Source organism: Oncorhynchus gorbuscha, linkage group LG14 (assembly GCF_021184085.1).
Source record: "Oncorhynchus gorbuscha isolate QuinsamMale2020 ecotype Even-year linkage group LG14, OgorEven_v1.0, whole genome shotgun sequence".
Taxonomy (NCBI): Eukaryota; Metazoa; Chordata; class Actinopteri; order Salmoniformes; family Salmonidae; genus Oncorhynchus; species Oncorhynchus gorbuscha.
The window spans coordinates 10,770,909-10,788,933 of NC_060186.1; the positions used below are offsets into that span (position 1 = coordinate 10,770,909).

General features: G+C 43.2%; 1 protein-coding gene across 9 annotated transcripts in view; it reads left to right on the forward strand.

The window, feature by feature from the left end:
• The window catches only part of LOC123994419 (aryl hydrocarbon receptor nuclear translocator-like protein 2), a 31,609-nt gene that overhangs the window by 2,002 nt on the left and 11,582 nt on the right, over positions 1-18,025 (forward strand). For 7 of the 9 annotated variants that reach the window (XM_046296960.1, XM_046296966.1, XM_046296967.1 and 4 more), the window contains 13 exons: positions 5,770-6,076; positions 6,183-6,221; positions 6,348-6,389; positions 7,102-7,259; positions 7,553-7,641; positions 8,334-8,426; positions 9,195-9,312; positions 9,662-9,808; positions 10,006-10,237; positions 15,520-15,626; positions 15,886-16,033; positions 16,757-16,809; positions 16,906-17,017. In XM_046296960.1, coding sequence (XP_046152916.1) covers positions 5,770-6,076; positions 6,183-6,221; positions 6,348-6,389; positions 7,102-7,259; positions 7,553-7,641; positions 8,334-8,426; positions 9,195-9,312; positions 9,662-9,808; positions 10,006-10,237; positions 15,520-15,626; positions 15,886-16,033; positions 16,757-16,809; positions 16,906-17,017 — 1,645 coding nt within the window. The remainder of the gene's footprint in view (positions 1-5,769; positions 6,077-6,182; positions 6,222-6,347; positions 6,390-7,101; positions 7,260-7,552; positions 7,642-8,333; positions 8,427-9,194; positions 9,313-9,661; positions 9,809-10,005; positions 10,238-15,519; positions 15,627-15,885; positions 16,034-16,756; positions 16,810-16,905; positions 17,018-18,025) is intronic. The other 2 variants (XM_046296963.1, XM_046296962.1) reach the window with 2 other exon arrangements.

The following is an 18,025-nucleotide window of genomic DNA, read 5'->3' on the forward strand; positions in this document are numbered from 1 at the left end:
TCCTAGCCTACATGTTTTCATAGTTGTAGAATTTCAATGTATCGCGGCAAATTTGTATTTTTGGTGACGAGAATTTCCCATGTCTTAAAGCATTCTGATGCATTGCCACATGTTCGTAACTTGATCTCCATGACCGCATTGTGATTCTGGCGATGCATGGTAAAATGTTAAAGAATATTTTCAATAAGTGAGTTATGAAAAAGTTTCCCAATTCTCAAGGTGGGTGGGTGGATTTATTAGAACTCAGCCCAAAACAATTATTGTTCGTTCCCGAACGTGCAAGCTAGGCTAATATGCGGCATGCATCTTTAATAACAATTTCCCACTCTGCAATTTGTCCATAACATCCAATAATGTACATGTTATGAATGTAATTGAATATGGTCACTCATGTCGCTCCTTTGAAAATAATATATATTTTCAGCATAAAACATTTGTAAAAATGTATAGGCCATCCCGGCACATTTTAATTGAGCCTATATGCTACATCAAGTAGGCTAGCTGCGCTTTGGCCAATATGTAATTTGTTTAGGCTATATAGGCCTGTGTTCAGTTATTTTGTAATACCAGAGCCCATAACTTGATATAACTAGTCAACGCAAGCTGCACGTGTGCGTTTGGACCTCTTATATAAGAGGTAAACTGTAGGTCAATCCCTGCAACACTTGGGATTGTTTTTATCTTGCCTCTAGTCTTTATGCATTACCATCATACCCCAATAACATGTCCTGGGTTGGTTTATATAGGACTATAGTTTCACGTTAACAATATGAAATGCAAAGGGACACAATAAGCAAATATGGTGTGACTTTCCTTTTTCAATAACAACAACATCCTTGTTGGGAGACTACTGACAGTCTTGCTCTGGACATAGGTTGACAATTCTTAATAGTGTTGTAGGCTTATCAACCAATTACTGTAACAATATTGATTTATTTCTGACCTTAATAATTATTTAACTTAAAGTAGTACCAGACCTAAAGGTGTTCTAGGATGACAAACGTTACACAGGAACGGATAAAGAGACTGGACAGACAGCACTCTGTTAGGCAACCAATTGTTAAAACCGTATTGCCAACGGTCAACTGTACTTCGCCTGAATAGCATAGATTCCTCCATTACAAGATGTATTCCTTCTGTTTTGTATATTGAATAAACAAAATGTATTCTACTGTCAGCCCTCTTTCTTAGTATTGTACCTCATGTATGTAGGTGTCCAACATGATATTGCCGTTTTTGTCTGGCCCCTAGTATTATTCAAAACCAATGCAGAGGTTGTTGTGGGGGAGGGGTGATTTCTGTGGGAGTGAAAGGGGAATGGCTGTCCTCAGGTGAACTTGTCAGTTTGGCCAGTGTGACAGGTGTAGAGTTGCCTTTCTTTTGTTGGCTTAAAAGACGGCCAAAGGATTGGAACTGTTTTTATTATCTGAAAATAATCTTCCTTAAATGAATGGAAGTGTAAAGCTAACATTCCTCTAACAGAAAATGTGCAAACACAAGGAGGTATGATTAGCCATAATTTGCCAGGGAGGCAGGTAGCCTAGTGGTTAGAATGTTGGACTAGTAACTGAAAGGTTGCAAGATCAAATCCCCAAGCTGACATGGTACGAATCTGCTGTACTGCTCCTGAACAAGGCAGTTAAACCTCTGTTCTTAGGCTGTTATTGAAAATAAGAATTTGTTCTTAACTGACTTGCCTAGTTAAATAAATTAATGATTAACCAATAATTAATTCTAGGCTTTTACATGTAAGATTGATGAAGACGTTTGCAGGACAACTTCACCGGAACCTCCCTTTTTCCATGAGAGGTTATGATGGGGAGATGAGAATAAAGTGCATAATGTAAACCTGGACACTAATAACTAGCCTATCGGGTGTCTACGATTTCCTACAAGTATAATATATAATTTGAACGGAGAAAGATGTGTGTAATGTAAAAAAGGGTACTTATACTAATTACTAGCTTATCAGGTGATAAACTACATGCGTTTTTTTTCAGTGAATATAATAGGGAATCTGAACTCGGATACTCACCAATACTGCTTTAACTATATACTGCCTTAACTAGATACTGCCAGAATGTCATACTGCCTTAACTAGATACTGCCAGAATGTCATACTGCTTTAACTAGATACTGCCATAATGTCATACTGTCTTAACTAGATACTGCTATAACTTCATACTGCTATAACTTCATACTGCAATAACTATATACTGTCATAACATCATACTGCTGTGCTGTCTAATCAACTTTTAGACATGAATGTTCTAGTTGTACCAATTACCCTATCAACACACTGGGGTTCTTGTGTGAGAGCGAGTTCTTATGTGAAAGTGGCAGGCACCAGCCACAGGAAGCTCATCTGAGGAGGGAGAGTCCTTTTGAGGGGACATTCATTTATATGGGCTGTGACTGCCAGGGTTTTCATCATCAGCTGAAGACTTGGTCCAATGGAGTAGTGCGATCCTCGCCACGTTTATCCAGCCAGGAGAGAGCATCATCCATGGAAGGTTTAGCGGCTGCATTATCAAGCTCCAATACAGAGGCTTCTCACTCCGTCACACAAGCCTCACTTGCTATACAGCCATCTCTTAGGAAGCCAGGTGTAATTTAGTGTATCATTCAATTTAACTGGTTTCTGCACCACCCACTCATGTCCTGCACAACCAGGGAACTTGTTGATGTCCGGTTCCCAGTTGTCAGTGAGTTTGTGTTTCCCTCAATTAGCGACAAGAACTGGATCAACATTTAAGAAGAACACTGTAAATTTATTTCAGTGAACAGAAATTAGTTTCTGCTTGTATCCCAATCCCCCTAAGACACATACACCCTAAATGGTTGGAAGCACACTGAGCATATAAGGGTTAACTGTCTTGTTCAAAGGCACAACAGCAGGAGCCCCACAAGGATGCGTTCTGAGCCCTCTCCTGTAATCCCTGTTCACCCACGACTGCGTGGCCACGCACGCCTCCAACTCAATCATCAAGTTTGCGGACGACAACAGTGGTAGGCTTGATTACCAACAACGACGAGACGGCCTACAGGGAGGAGGTGAGGGCCCTCGGAATGTGGTGTCAGGAAAATAACCTCACACTCAACGTCAACAAAACTAAGGAGCTGATTGTGGACTTCAGGAAACAGCAGAGGGAACAACCCCCTATCCACATCGATGGAACAGTAGTGGAGAGGGTAGCAAGTTTTAAGTTCCTCGGCGTACACATCACAGACACTGAATTGGTCCACCCACACAGACAGCATCGTGAAGAAGGCGCAGCAGCGCCTCTTCAACCTCAGGAGGCTGAAGAAATTTGGCTTGTCACCAAAAGCACTCACAAACTTCTACAGATGCACAATCGAGAGCATCCTGTCGGGCTGTATCACCACCTGGTACGGCAACTGCTCCGCCCACAACCGTAAGGCTCTCCAGAGGGTAGTGGGGTCTGCACAACGCATCACTGTGGGCAAACTACCTGCCCTCCAGGACACCTACACCACCCGATGTCACAGGAAGGCCATAAAGATCATCAAGGACAACAACCACCCGAGCCACTGCCTGTTCACCCCGCTATCATCCAGAAGGCGAGGTCAGTACAGGTGCATCAATGCGGGGACCGAGAGACTGAAAAACAGCTTCTATCTCAAGGCCATCAGACTGTTAAACAGCCACCACTAACATTGAGTGGCTGCTGCCAACACACTGACTCAACTCCAGCCACTTTAATAATGGGAATTGATGGAAATTGATGTAAAATATATCACTAGCCAATTTAAACAATGCTACTTAATATAATGTTTACATACCCTACATTATTTATCCCATATGTATATGTATATACTGCATCTTTATGTAATACATGTATCACTAGCCACTTTAAACTATGCCACTTTGTTTACATACTCATCTCCATATGTAAATACTGTACTCGATACCTACTGCATCTTGCCTATGCCGCTCTCTACCATCACTCATTCATGTATCTTTATGTACATATTCTTTATCCCTTTACATTTGTGTGTATAAGGTAGTAGTTTTGGAATTGTTAGCTAGATTACTCGTTGGTTATTACTGCATTGTCGGAACTAGAAGCACAAGCATTTCGCTACACTCGCATTAACATCTGCTAACCACGTCTGTGACAAATAACATTTGATTTGATTTGATATGACATGGAGAGAGGCTGGCCTAGCCAGGAAATGACTGCTGCGTATTTACCAGGGGTTTCTCCGGTTCTTTGAACTTTGATACGAAGTACGTCAACCAAATGAATGTGTAGCACAACCATTTCCCCACATAACTACCTAATTGTATTTGATATGACATTTGTCTTCCCCTTTAGTTAGTTACTGCAAAATAGGGATCTCCACTCTTCCCTTTACAATTGTGTTGGATTTTATGAAATGTATGATATTCTAATTTATATCCATTTTCAGTTAATTAATGTTAATGTATCAAAGCATTCTAAATTTACCTCAACCCTGAGCTACTCACTGTCTTTGTGGCTTTTGGATGTTTGACAATGTTTCTACTTGATTGGGCAACAAACGTAGTCAGATTTGCCTTAACTATTTTCATGAAAATTGAAAAATAACTAATGAAGATTATCCCTACATGATGATACAACTACAGAATTATAAAAATTACGGTAGTTCCACTACCATCTCTCTACCTGTGGAATATTTCAACTTGTTTTGCTTTTATGCTACTACAGTTTCTCATGCTTCGTGAGATGCATGCAGGAAAAGGAAGAGAGAAGGCAGGGCTGGAATAGTTTCGGCATTCCACCTCAATGCCAGAAATTACCCCAACAATCCTAGATGTAGCCTAGTTCATTAACCATTATTTATAAACATTTGTTACATTAGAAGCATTAGAATCCCAAAACATCTTCCACCTTTTAAACAATATTTCAAATAAAATGTCCCCGCTTAAAGTAGAATGGGGAGTCGTGCGTGAAGTAGGTCAATGTTACAGTATTATCTAAGCAGTGAGGTAAGGCGATAGCAGAAACTATCACGTCAAACACATGCTGGGGGAAAACTGGGATAAAGCCAGTGGTTGGTTAGACGCCCTCGTATGGTACTCATCACGTGCTGCACGACAGCCGGGAGAGTTCATTCGCCTCACCTGCCAGGTTTATGGCTTTCAAGATGATCAGTTACAAGATGTAAGGCCATTTCCAGTTAGCTGAACTTAAAACTAATTTACACTGAGGAACATTTGTCAATGGGCTTACAATTGAGAGTTTATTTACAGTCCTCTCAAGTGGATGTTAGTTAGTGCATACACGGGTATCATGTGACTGATCAACACAAGAACATTTATATTTATAAGACGGTTTAAAATTATTTTTATTTTGAAACTTTTTACACAATATTTTGCCCACTCCCAGGCAGCTTGTAGTGAGTGATACACATGGTTGGAACGTTGTATGGGATGCTTGAGGTCAACATCCATTGAGTTGGTATTTGGGCCATCTTCTGGGAAAAGCAAGTAACTGCATTCATTCGTTATTTTATTTTCCCAGTCCTCAGTTGAGGGTTTCAGTTGATTATCGGGGATATGTGATTGTTCTTCATGGAGGTTTTCAACACTGGCAAATATAAAATCTGGGGAATTAAACAAAACACCAACCCATTTTGTCTCTAGGCCTCCGTAATAGTGTCAGTGCTACAATAATGCATCGATTTGACCGTAGGTGAATTACAAATGATGAGAAATCAAAGCTAATGTGTCAGTTTTGTATGGTTCTTGTGCCTGTGGTTTAGGACCCTTGCAGTTAGGAGAAACCAATAGACTTCCTGTTTCTCGGCCTTACGTCATAACGCCCCACCTGGCAGGAGCCATGCCTGATGTCATAACGCCCCACCTGGCAGGAGCCATGCCTGATGTCATAACCCCCCACCTGGCAGGAGCCATGCCTGATGTCATAACCCCCAACAAGGCAGGAGCCATGCCTGATGTCATAACCCCCCACAAGGCAGGAGCCATGCCTGATGTCATAACCCCCCACAAGGCAGGAGCCATGCCAATCCAAGAGCTGTCTAGGAAACGGAAGGGGGATCTAGATAACAGGTAAGAGCAGAGAGACCTAACCTTTCACGAAGCAGCATAAAAAGAGCATTTTTATGTTTGTCTCATACCCGGTGGTCTTATATGTTCTGTTCTCCATGTCTCGCAGGGAAAATGGTGATGCTCAAATAGAGGAGCAACAGAGCAGGTAATTGAAGATTCTTTAGCAATGAATTTTATTTCAGCAATAATCTTGGCAAGATCTCTCAGAGCCAGGCCAAGTGCTGAAATGAATCATTTTAAATAATCATAACTATTTCCCATTCCAATTCAGATCGGAAGACGATGATCAACAGGTGAAAATAAAATGGTTCAGGTAAGAGCCTGGCATACATATTAATTTGGTATATTGATAGGGAGTTAAAGGCCAATGCAGCCATTTAAAAATCAAATCACTTCTGGGGGATAAGAGCGTCTGCTAAATGACTTAAATGTAAATGTAACAATTAAGTACCTTACTCTGACTGTTTTCAATCAACATGGTAAAAAAAACACATAGCTTCTTAGCAAGAACAGTTTCTCGAGCAAGAATTTCGCTAGGACTATCTGAGAGTGGTCCAGGGGAAAACTGAAAACGAGCAGTTTGGCAGATTCACCAGGCAGGCCAAAACTCCATCCCACCAAAACTGGCTGAAATTTCAGGATGTCATTTCAAACAACTCTTACACTAAAAGGGTATTATCATACATTTCACAGTATTATTCCAACATCATGTTGTGGAAATATATATAAAACACAGGAAAATCCCATTTTTGACTGAACTTGCTTTAACAAACAGGAGGATACTTTAATATTACATATGACATAATACTACAGTATTAGTAATACTAATACTGAAGCTGGTACGATGCGAGCAACCACATCAACGTAAAGCCAATAATAACAATAACACACACCCTATCATGTGTTGTTGCTTTTATAAATGATATCATGCTAACTTGATAGCAACCCATCAGACACCTGTATACTTAAGTGTGTGAGATATGTGTGAGAGAGACAAATAAGTGTATTTGTGCCCTCACTCACAGGGAGCCACACAGCCAAATCGAAAAGCGGCGAAGGGACAAAATGAACACCCTTATCGACGAGCTGTCAGCCATGATCCCCTCCTGGAACCCCATGGCCAAAAAGCTTGACAAACTCACGGTTCTGCGAATGGCTGTACAGCATCTGAAAGCCCTGAAAGGTAGGCCTCATCATCCCAAAACTGCCCCTACAATACAGTATCATACCAGGCAATCTGTGCAGCACCACACATCTCTTTAAGGTAGGTCTCATGAAGCTATACTAATGCAGTAACAGCCTAGGACACATTGTGGTGGCAAAATACACAGCTGTGCACAAATAGCTTGGTTCATTGCTGATAATATAGATTTAATATTTCTATATATTTGTAACTCAATTTATGATAGAAATGTCAAGCTCCTAAGGGACAAGGACTACACAGACAACAGCTCAGTGCTGTGTTCGTCTCGTCAGCAGGTGCCAGCAGTTCCTTTACTGATGTTAACTACAAACGCAAGCCTTCATTTCTGCCTCAGGATGATCTCAAGCACCTGGTGCTCACGGTAGGCCGCCATTCAATCTCTTTCTCCAATCAACCAAGATCAATCCCATTTGGTATTGTGGCAGCAGTCACAACAGTGGGACAGGATTATGTGGTGTGTCAATTTACAGTTTTTGTGTGTTGAGTCTTCTAGGCTCCAAAAATATCTGATCATTTTGGTATTGATATGGGAAATATAATATTAACCAATAATATAGTGACCTAGGGTTATTCCTTTCAGATTACAATGATGAGGTGAAATATACAATTGTGTGGTTTTTATTTTCAAAGTGCTGCATTTTATCCAAAGTTATGAGAGTGTGGTGGGCATGTTTCTTCTTCAGACTAAGTATACACTTTATTTTTTTGGACAGTAACACAGTATACCCTCTGGTATTTTTCCATTCAATTACTACCTAACTTTACTCTGGAATATCCTTAATTAGAACAGGATGTGTCAACCGCTCAATTCTATGTAGAATTAAATCATATAGAAGTAGCCAGTTCTTTCCCCTCGCTTGGAGTGTTCTGTTGTTTAACCTTTGCCAGCTCTGATCTCCCACAAGTGTGCATGTTTGTCACACAGACTCGGCCATTTTAGAGTAAACAGAGAGAGTGGATACACACGGATGGTTTATACACTGTAGCAGTGTCAGTGTTTTCATGGACCCAGAATGAAATATATTGAGGTCGTGCCGTGTCTCATTTCCCCAGGCTGCAGATGGGTTCCTGTTCGTGGTGAGTTGTGACAGGGGGAAGATCCTCTTTACCTCAGAATCCGTCTCCAAGTTCCTCAACTACAGTCGGGTCAGTTAACTGGTTATACTTAAGCAATAAAGCCCGAGCGGGTGTGGTATACAGTCTGGTATACCATGGCTTTCAGCCAATCAGCTTTCAGGGCTCGACCTACCCAGTTTATAATATATAATAAGCAGGTCTGGCAGTCTTAATTTGCTACTTAATTATAAATTGAGCTAATTATTGAGGTGGATTCCAACAATGTCACTATCACTCAATCCTATCTGTTATCCACTTAAATACTCTCAATGACAACTTTAGGAAGAGATCATTACTTAACAGTGTTTATACCATTCATTTAGTTCCATGGTTTGGTTTTCTTTGGCCATTTGTAACAGGCACCCCATGCCCCTACCACTCTCATTGATTGTTAGCTAGTGATGGCTAAAGTTAGCTGACGTTTGTAGTGGCTGTCTAAAGAAAACTGAACCATGGATTATATATTCTCCTGGCCCATAGACTACTTACATGGTGAGGACCTATCTAAAATCAAAATGTAAAATACTGAAATTCCCTTTTAATACCTTAGAATTTCTGTACTATAGTAAAGTTGTACCTGAATCTGTTTCATGCTTTATATTGTGGAGATGATGCTTGAAGTGGAGACCGGAGGTTTAACCAGAAAGTTGAGGTGGTTCTGAAGTGGGGATCTGAATCATTTGTTTCCCCTAGTTCAGAAGTATAGTTGGCTAGCTAGCTAGCTCACACAAGATTTGGTTCCGGGCTCTGAGATGAATAGTTTGGTTCTGATAATTAAAGTGCTGTTTTTGTTTACAGTTGGAACTAATTGGACAGAGTCTTTTTGATTATGTCCACCCGAAGGACATTAGTAAAGTGAAAGAGCAGCTGTCAGCCTCAGGATTATACCCTCGCGAACGGCTCATAGATGCCAAAAGTAAGTCTGCAAAGACTTTATTTAAATGTATCTGTTGCTGGGATTTTCATATCTATTTCTATCTGTGTTTTGATTTGTTTGTGTCTTGTTGAGATTCAGTTAAAGCTATGTCACCACTATAACGGTATTACTTTAAAGAAAGTTGCAGCTTTTATTTCGGTTCTATTAGCACAGGGGAAAGAGCAGAGAGCCTGGGTTCTGTTTACTGTTGCTTTACTGGTTTCCACTTTGCCCTCGTTCTCTTTTGAGATCACAGTCACTTTCTTTTTATGTTCTGTCTTCAATGTGTTTTTTAATATTGTAAATATAATATGATGTTGTTGTATCATATGCTCTCCCGGTTCTTTAGCAGGGTTACAGGTGCAGGACCTTCCTGTGGGAGCAGTTCAACTGTGTACAGGGGCACGGCGCTCCTTCTTCTGCCGCATGAAGCACAGCAGAACAGTTATGAAGACAGAAGACAAAACCATCCAGCCCAGCAGCTCCAAGAAAAAGGGTGAGAGCCATGCAGAAAGGACTTTCACTAAATACATCGTAAGAGCAGAGAGAAACGTGGTGGTCATCAACCCAGAAGTACAATTTATTTTTCTTGATTCCACCTCACTGAGGTTAGACCTGATAGGGCCTTGATTGGAATTACATGTAGGGGTTAAGTGTAAACACAAGTTTTATGTACACTGTCTCCCCCTGTAGAGTCTCAACGATATTGCACTGTCCATTGCACTGGTTACATGCAGAGTTGGCCCTCCACCCAGCTGGATGCTGAGAGCGACGATAACGAGTCCTCCCATCTGTCCTGCCTGGTTTCTGTGTGCCGCGTTCACCCTAACAATGCCTGTCAGCCCTCACGAGAGGCCAAGGTCAAACCCACCCAGTTTGTCACTCGCTTTGCAATTGACGGCAAGTTCAACTTCGTAGACCAACAGTAAGTTGTGCCTCTTATCCCCTCCTCAAACCTTTTTGCGATTTTTGCTCATTATTAAATATTCTTGGCAAGTGTTGGCATAATTTTGAACCAATACTGTTCATAAGGGGGCATTGTGGGCATATCCTTCACCTGATGAAAAACACAGAGGGAAATAAAACTGAATCTATACCCTGTGAAAGTAACCGCCCCTTTCGATTTACTTCTGGATCAAGTCCGCTAATCTTTTGAACAGGCTTACCGATTATATAATCAAATCCGTAATATATACAGTATATACAGTTATTTGTTTTTACTGAGTTTTTGCCCCTAAGACCATTGCACTACGTTTTTGCCCATTGAAGACCATTCAAAAAGCCTACAAAAGTTTTTAAAAACTACAAGGCTGAGAGGCAGTCACTTCCTGGTAACTTTCATAGAGTATTGTTCTCAAGAGTTTTGTTCAGATTCTCTTTCAGCTGAGTTGAGTATGTTTTGATACATACTGTAATGTTAGCCAAGGCTAAGTTAAATTGGCCTTGGTTAACATTACAGTTATACCCTGGGTAACCCAACCTGTGCTTGTATTAACAGCGAAAGAAAGAAACAAATAAAGAGAAAAGCAATGACGTTGGTTAAGGCAGGCCTGGCAGGCAGTCATCTTGGATAGGGTTTGCCATGGCACCCCCTACCCATACCACAGTGGCTGTAAGTGTAATGGGGCTACCCCAAGTTTTCCAGCAACTGGTCAGAATGCATTCCAAATGAGACAATATAGCCCTTGAAGAGATGACTGTACTGATTATTTCAAGAGATGGCAACAGTACAATACTAATACTATTGGTTTGAAATACAGATTATAAATTGAAAAATGTTTACTTGGAACATTGTGTTGGAAATATAATTTTTTATATAGTAAGCATGTCAAGATAAAGACCTTCTAACTTATCAATTGTCAAATAGGCAGCTCCATTTCACAACAGGAGCCCTTTCACATATGTGGATTTGTTATTGTGACCCAGGCTGTCCTAAAATGTAACACTGGTGGTGAGATCTTCTGACCAACAGCAAAGAGTGCATTGAAGGCGGCAGTCCTGTTTGATTTACAGTTGAAGTCGGAAGTTTACATACACCTTAGCCAACTACATTTAAACTTAGTTTCACAATTCCTGACATTTAATCCTAGTAAAAATTCCCTGTCTTAGCTCATGTCACGAACATCGTTGTAAGCATCGGACCAAAATACAGCGTTGTTTGGGTTCATCATCTTTTATTATGTGAACCGACACAAAAAAACAATAAAGAGCAAAGAAACTAACATGCAGCTTTGTCGTGCTCAAAGGCAACAATTCAAAAACAAGATCCCACAACAAACAGGTGGGAAAAGGCTGCCTAAATATGATCCCCAATCAGAGACAACGATAGACTGCTGCCTCTGATTGGGAACCATACCAGGCCAACATAGAAATAACAAAACTATGCTCTGGACTGGGAACCCTCGCAGGAGGCTCTGGACTAGGAACCCTCACTGGAGGCTCCGGGCCATGGATCATCACTGGAGGCTCCGGGCTATGGATCATCACTGGAGGCTCCGGGCCATGGATCATCACTGGAGGCTCCGGGCCATGGATCATCACTGGAGGCCCCGGGCCATGGATCCGTCACTGGAGGCTCCGGACTGCAGACCGTCACTGGAGGCTCTGGACTGCAAACCGTCGCTGGAGGCCTGTTGCGTGGAGCTGACACGGCGTACCAGGCTGGGGAGACGCGCAGGAGGCCTGGAGCGTGGAGCTGGCGCAGGGCGTACCGGGCTGGGGAAACACACTGGAGGCCGGGTATGTGGAGCTGGCACAGGAAGTACCGGCCTGGGGAGACGCACAGGAGGCCTAGAGCGTGGAGCCAGCACAGGACATACCGGGCTGGGGAGACGCACAGGAGGCCTGGTGCGCGGAGCCGGCACAGGACATACTGGGCTGTGAAGGTGCACTAGAGGTCTGGAACATAGAGCTGGCACAACATGTCCTGGACAGATGACAACCTTAGCACGGCAAGTGCGGGGAGCTGGCACAGGACGTACCTGGCTGTGGAGGCGCACTGGAACACAGTGCATAGAACCGGCACACATTGTACCGGAACGATAACACGCTCCTCAAAGCAAGTGTGGAGAACTGGCACAGGACGTACTGGGCTGTGGAGGCGACCTGGAGACCTGGTGTGTGGAGCCGGCACAGATGGTACCGGACAGATGACACGCTCTTCAGGACAAATTCTTTCCTTCTCTCTTTCTTTCTCTCTCTCGGAGGACCTGAGCCCTAGGACCATGCCCCAGGACTACCTGACATGATGACTCCTTGCTGTCCCCAGTCCACCTGGCCGTGCTGTTGCTCCAGTTTCAACTGTTCTGCCTTATTATTATTTGACCATGCTGGTCATTTATGAACATTTGAACATCTTGGCCATGTTCTGTTATAATCTCCACCCGGCACAGCCAGAAGAGGACTGGCCACCCCACATAGCCTGGTTCCTCTCTAGGTTTCTTCCTAGGTTTTGGCCTTTCTAGGGAATTTTTCCTAGCCACCGTGCTTCTACACCTGCATTGCTTGCTGTTTGGGGTTTTAGGCTGGGTTTCTGTACAGCACTTTGAGATATCAGCTGATGTACGAAGGGCTATATAAATAAATTTGATTTGAAATACAGGGAGCTGACACAGGTTGCACGGCTAACATGCACCTCAGCGCGACTGTCTTGCCTCTCCAGCCAAACCAACAGCTCTTCCACTTCATTCTCTTCACATTTCGCCAACCACTCCTCGAAGGTCTCTATCTCACCCCTCCGTTCATTTTCTCTCAATCTCTCCATCGCTTCCTCCATGGTCTCTGACTCACCCCTCAGCGGCGACGACCACCCTGTGTACCCCACCCTAAAAAATGTTTGGAGGCTGCTGCTTGGGCCTACGTCGTGGCCACGTACCCCAGTGTCGTCGCTGTCCCTCCTTCGCTGCTTCCGCCTGCTTCCATCGCAGGCTTTTGTCTCCTGCCATTATTTCGTCCCAAGTCCAGGATGTCCTCCACTCCTGGCTTTCCTCCCAGGCCAGGATCCCTGCTCCTCCTGGGCACGCTGCTTGGTCCGTGGGTGGTGGGATCTTCTGTCACGAACGTCGTTGTAAACATCAGACCAAAATGCAGCGTGGTTTGGGTTCATCATCTTTTATTATTATGAGAACCGGCACAAAAAACAATAAGGAGAAAATAAACTAATGTACAACTTTGTCGTGCTCAAGGCAACAATACAAAAACAAGATCCCACAACAAACAGGTGAGAAAAGGCTGCCTAAATATGATCCCCAATCAGAGACAACAATAGACAGCTGCCTCTGATTAGGAACCATACCAGGCCAACATAGAAATAACAAAACTAGAATGCCCACCCTAGTCACACCCCGACCTAACCCAAAATAGAGAATAGAGGATCTCTAAGGTCAGGGCGTGACAGGTCAGTTAGGATCATCACTTTATTTTAAGAATGTGAAATGTCAGAATAATAGTAGAGTGATTTTATTTCAGCTTTTATTTCTTTCATCACATTCTCAGTGGGTCAGAAGTTTACATACACTCCATTAGTATTCGGTAGCATTGCCTTTTAAATTGGTTAGCTTGGGTCAAATGTTTCAGGTGGCCTTCCACAAGCTTCACACAATAAGTTGGGTGAATTTTGGCCCATTCCTCCTGACAGAGCTGGTATAACTGAGTCAGGTTTGTAGGCCTCCTTGCTCGCACACGCCTTTTCAGTTCTGCCCACAAATCTTCTATGGGATTGAGGTCAGGGCTTTGTGATGGCCACTCCAAGACCTTGACTTTGTTGTCCTTAAGCCATTTTTCCACAACTTTGGAAGTATGCTTGTAGCCATTGTCCATTTGGAAGACCCATTTGCGACCAAGCTTTAACTTTCTGACTGATGTCTTGAGATGTTGCTTCAATATATCCACGTGCCCGAGTTCCTCCTGCAGCAAAGCACCCCCACAACATGATGCTGCCACCCCCGTGATTCACGGTTGGGATGGTGTTCTTCGGCTTGCAAGCCTCCCCCTTTTCCTCCAAACATAACGATGGTCATTATGGCCAAGCAGTTCTATTTTTGTTTCATCAGACCAGAGGACATTTCTCCAAAAAGTATGATCTTTGTCCCCATGTGCAGTTGCAACCTGTAATCTTGCTTTTTTTTATGGTGGTTTTGGAGCAGTGGCTTCTTCCTTGCTGAGCGGCCTTTCAGGTTATGTCGATATAGGACTCGTTTTACTGTGGATATAGTCACTTTTGTACCTGTTTCTTCTAGCATCTTCACAAGGTCTTTTGCTGCTGTTCTGGGATTGATTCGCACTTTTCGTACCAAACTACGTTCATCTCTAGGAGACAGAACGCGTCTCCTTCCTGAGCGGTATGACGGCTGCGTGGTCCCATGGTGTTTATTTGCGTACTATTGTTTGTATAGATGAACGTGTTACCTTCAGGCATTTGGGATGAACCAGACTTGTGGAGGTCTACAATTTTTTTTCTAAGGTTTTGGCTGATTTGTTTTGATTTTCCCATGATGTCAAGCAAAGAGGCACTGAGTTTGAAGGTAGGCCTTGAAATACATCCACAGGTACACCTCCAATTGACTCAAATGATGCCAATTAGCCTATCGGAAGCTTCTAAAGCCACAACATAATTTTTGGGAATTTTTCAAGCTGTTTAAAGTCACAGTCAACTTAGTGTATGTAAACTTCTGACCCACTGGAATTGTGATACAGTGAATTACAAGTGAAATAATTTGTCTGTAAACAATTGATGGAAAAATGACTTGTGTCATGCACGAAGTAGATGTCCTAACCGACTTGCCAAAAGTATAGTTTGTTAACAAGGAATGTGTGGAGTGGTTGAAAAACAAGTTTTAATGACTCCAACCTAAGTGTATGGTAACTTCCGACTTCAACTGTATGTTTACAGTATAATTCATATTATCTGTAAGTGATTTTATTTGTGTTACTTTGAGTGAAATCCTTTCTACTTTGGCATTTGATCCCAATTCAGAGACCAAGAACCAAGCTCACTTTACCGTGGTCGAATGTTTGACAATCATTCCATTTACTCTTTTCCATAGAAATAGAAAGGCTGCATCATGTACATTGATGGTTATAGTTAGCATTTATTGTGCCTTTCTGAAATTATGTACATAGTTAGAGATGGTAAGTGGACAAAAGATATCAACCTGGGACTGTCGTAGGTTTAGAAAGAATAACAGCATCCTTGTCTCTGTCCTTCAGAGCCACTACTGTTCTGGGCTACTTGCCACAGGAACTACTGGGGACTTCTTGTTATGAGTACTTCCACCAGGACGACCTGCAACACCTCGCAGAGACACACAGGAAAGGTAATGGAGAATAGTTTGGTTGTCGTTCGTATCTACGTATGGGTGAGAACCATATGTTCTCCAGATGTGCAGGGTGCTCAAACAGATATGAATTATATTTCGGTTGCACTTTATTTCGGGTTACAGAAAATGACCAGGTTCTTACCTTTGTCGCATGGTAAAATGCTAATTACACCATAATACCCTGTGCATTACTTGTTTTTAATTGGGGGTGGGGGTGACATTTCAGTGATAGAGGTGCTGTTTTGTGTCTCAACAGTTCTCCGTAGTAAAGAGAAGATTGAGACCAGCTGCTACAAGTTCAAAACAAAACTTGGCTCCTTCGTCATGCTTCAAAGTCAGTGGTTTAGTTTTATAAACCCTTGGACCAAAGAAGTGGAGTTTATTGTGTCAACAAACCGAGTTTTGTAAGTGCTTTTTCACATTAGGTCTAGATTGTGGGTTGGCCTCCCGGGTGGCGCAGTGGTTGCTGTGCCACCAGGGACTCTGGGTTCGCGCCCAGGCTCTGTCGTAACCGGCCGCGACCGGGAGGTCCGTGGGGCAACGCACAATTGGCCTAGCGTCGTCCGGGTTAGGGAGGGTTTGGCCGGTAGAGATATCCTTGTCTCATCGCGCACCAGCGACTCCTGAGGCGGGCCGGGCGCAGTGCGCGCTAACCAAGGTTGCCAGGTGCACGGTGTTTCCTCCGACACATTGGTGCGGCTGGCTTCCGGGTTGGATGCGCGCTGTGTTAAGAAGCAGTGCGGCTTGGTTGGGTTGGATGCGCGCTGTGTTAAGAAGCAGTGCGGCTTGGTTGGGTTGGATGCGCGCTGTGTTAAGAAGCAGTGCGGCTTGGTTGGGTTGTGTATCGGAGGACAGGAGTTGTAGCGATGAGACAAGATAGTAGCTACTAAAACAATTGGACACCACGAAATTGGAGAGAAAAAGGGGTAAAATAACAAAAATAACAACAAAAATAGATTGTGGGTTGAATAATCTATAATGATATTCAGTAAAAATACATTTAATTTAATTATCTGCTTCGAATCAAGACACAATTTCAGTCAAAATTGTCCCATTTTGGACCCAAAATGTAGCTGCTGTTCGAGGGTTGTACAATGATTTGTTGTCTGTTCCCTCTCCACACACAGGGGACCTGGTCACACAGAAACTGAACAGCCGAGCAGCTCCGAGCTGTTGGACGGTAAGGAAAGGAATATTCGTCCTGGTCATTCTGGATATAGTTTGGGTGTTTTTGACCGACCTCCGCTCACTGTCCTGACCCCTCCCTCTGTTACAGAACAGAGAAAACGTACTATCCTTATCCCTGGCATCTCCAGTGGCATGGCCACTATGATCTACGCTGACAGCATAGGAACCCAGATAGCAAATGAGCTCTTGGACACCAACAGGTTTGTTGCATGTATTATGGCATTGTAATCCAAGATGGCGTAGCAGTCAGACGTATTTGTCCTTCGTCTTGTCGTGTCCCATGTATATATATTTTTCTTCGCACATCTTTTTATATTTTTCGAAACCCTTACTTCAAAATACTCTCCTGCAACCCGCCTCACCCAATGTGGTGTGGACCTGCTTTTTCTCTAAAGTATTTTTCTTTGCCTCTTACTGGAATCTTTCCAACAAAAACTAGCCAGCTAACCAGCCAGCCAACGGTCATCAGCTAACCTTTGTACAACGTGATTCAACCAGAGCATACCGGACCTATTTTTTTCTCTCCATGTCCCCGGATTCCTATCGCAAGCTCTGAACCTTCTCACCTTCCGACCTTCGCAGCTAACATCCCCTGAATGCTAGCTGTCTAGAGCACAACGGACTGTTGGCTTACAAGGCCCATCGAATACATTTGATGGGCTAGCGGTCATCAGCTACCTTTATCCCGGACAACTCTCGCCAGTCTGTACAGCGTTACTCAAACCAGAGCTAGTCGGACTTATTCTTCTCTATCTCCGGATTCCTACCGCAAGCTCTGAACCTATTTTTTATTTATTTTTAAACATTTTTATTATGATTTTTAAATAAAAAAATTCCCACCTGGAATTATAGCAGCTAACGACCCCTGAACGCACAGCCGCTAATCTGCGGCCTGCTAGCTATCTTAAACATATTGGACTGTTGACTTAAGAGGCCCTTCGGACATATTTCTTCGGCTACTATACATATTTTGCCAGTTGGCCTGGTTTACCACACGGCCCTGCTGATCCGTCCGCTGATGTAACTGCACGAGGGGGGCACGACAGACTTCCCTCCGTCGCGTCATCCCCCTAAGGCCTTTCTGTTAGCCTGCTAGCCCCGTGCCGCTAGCTGCTTGAAGCCACGCACTGGACTTGTATGATCACCCGGCTACGCATGTCTTTCCCTAACGTCACCATGTCATGTGGATTGCTGTTCTGGTTTGTAAC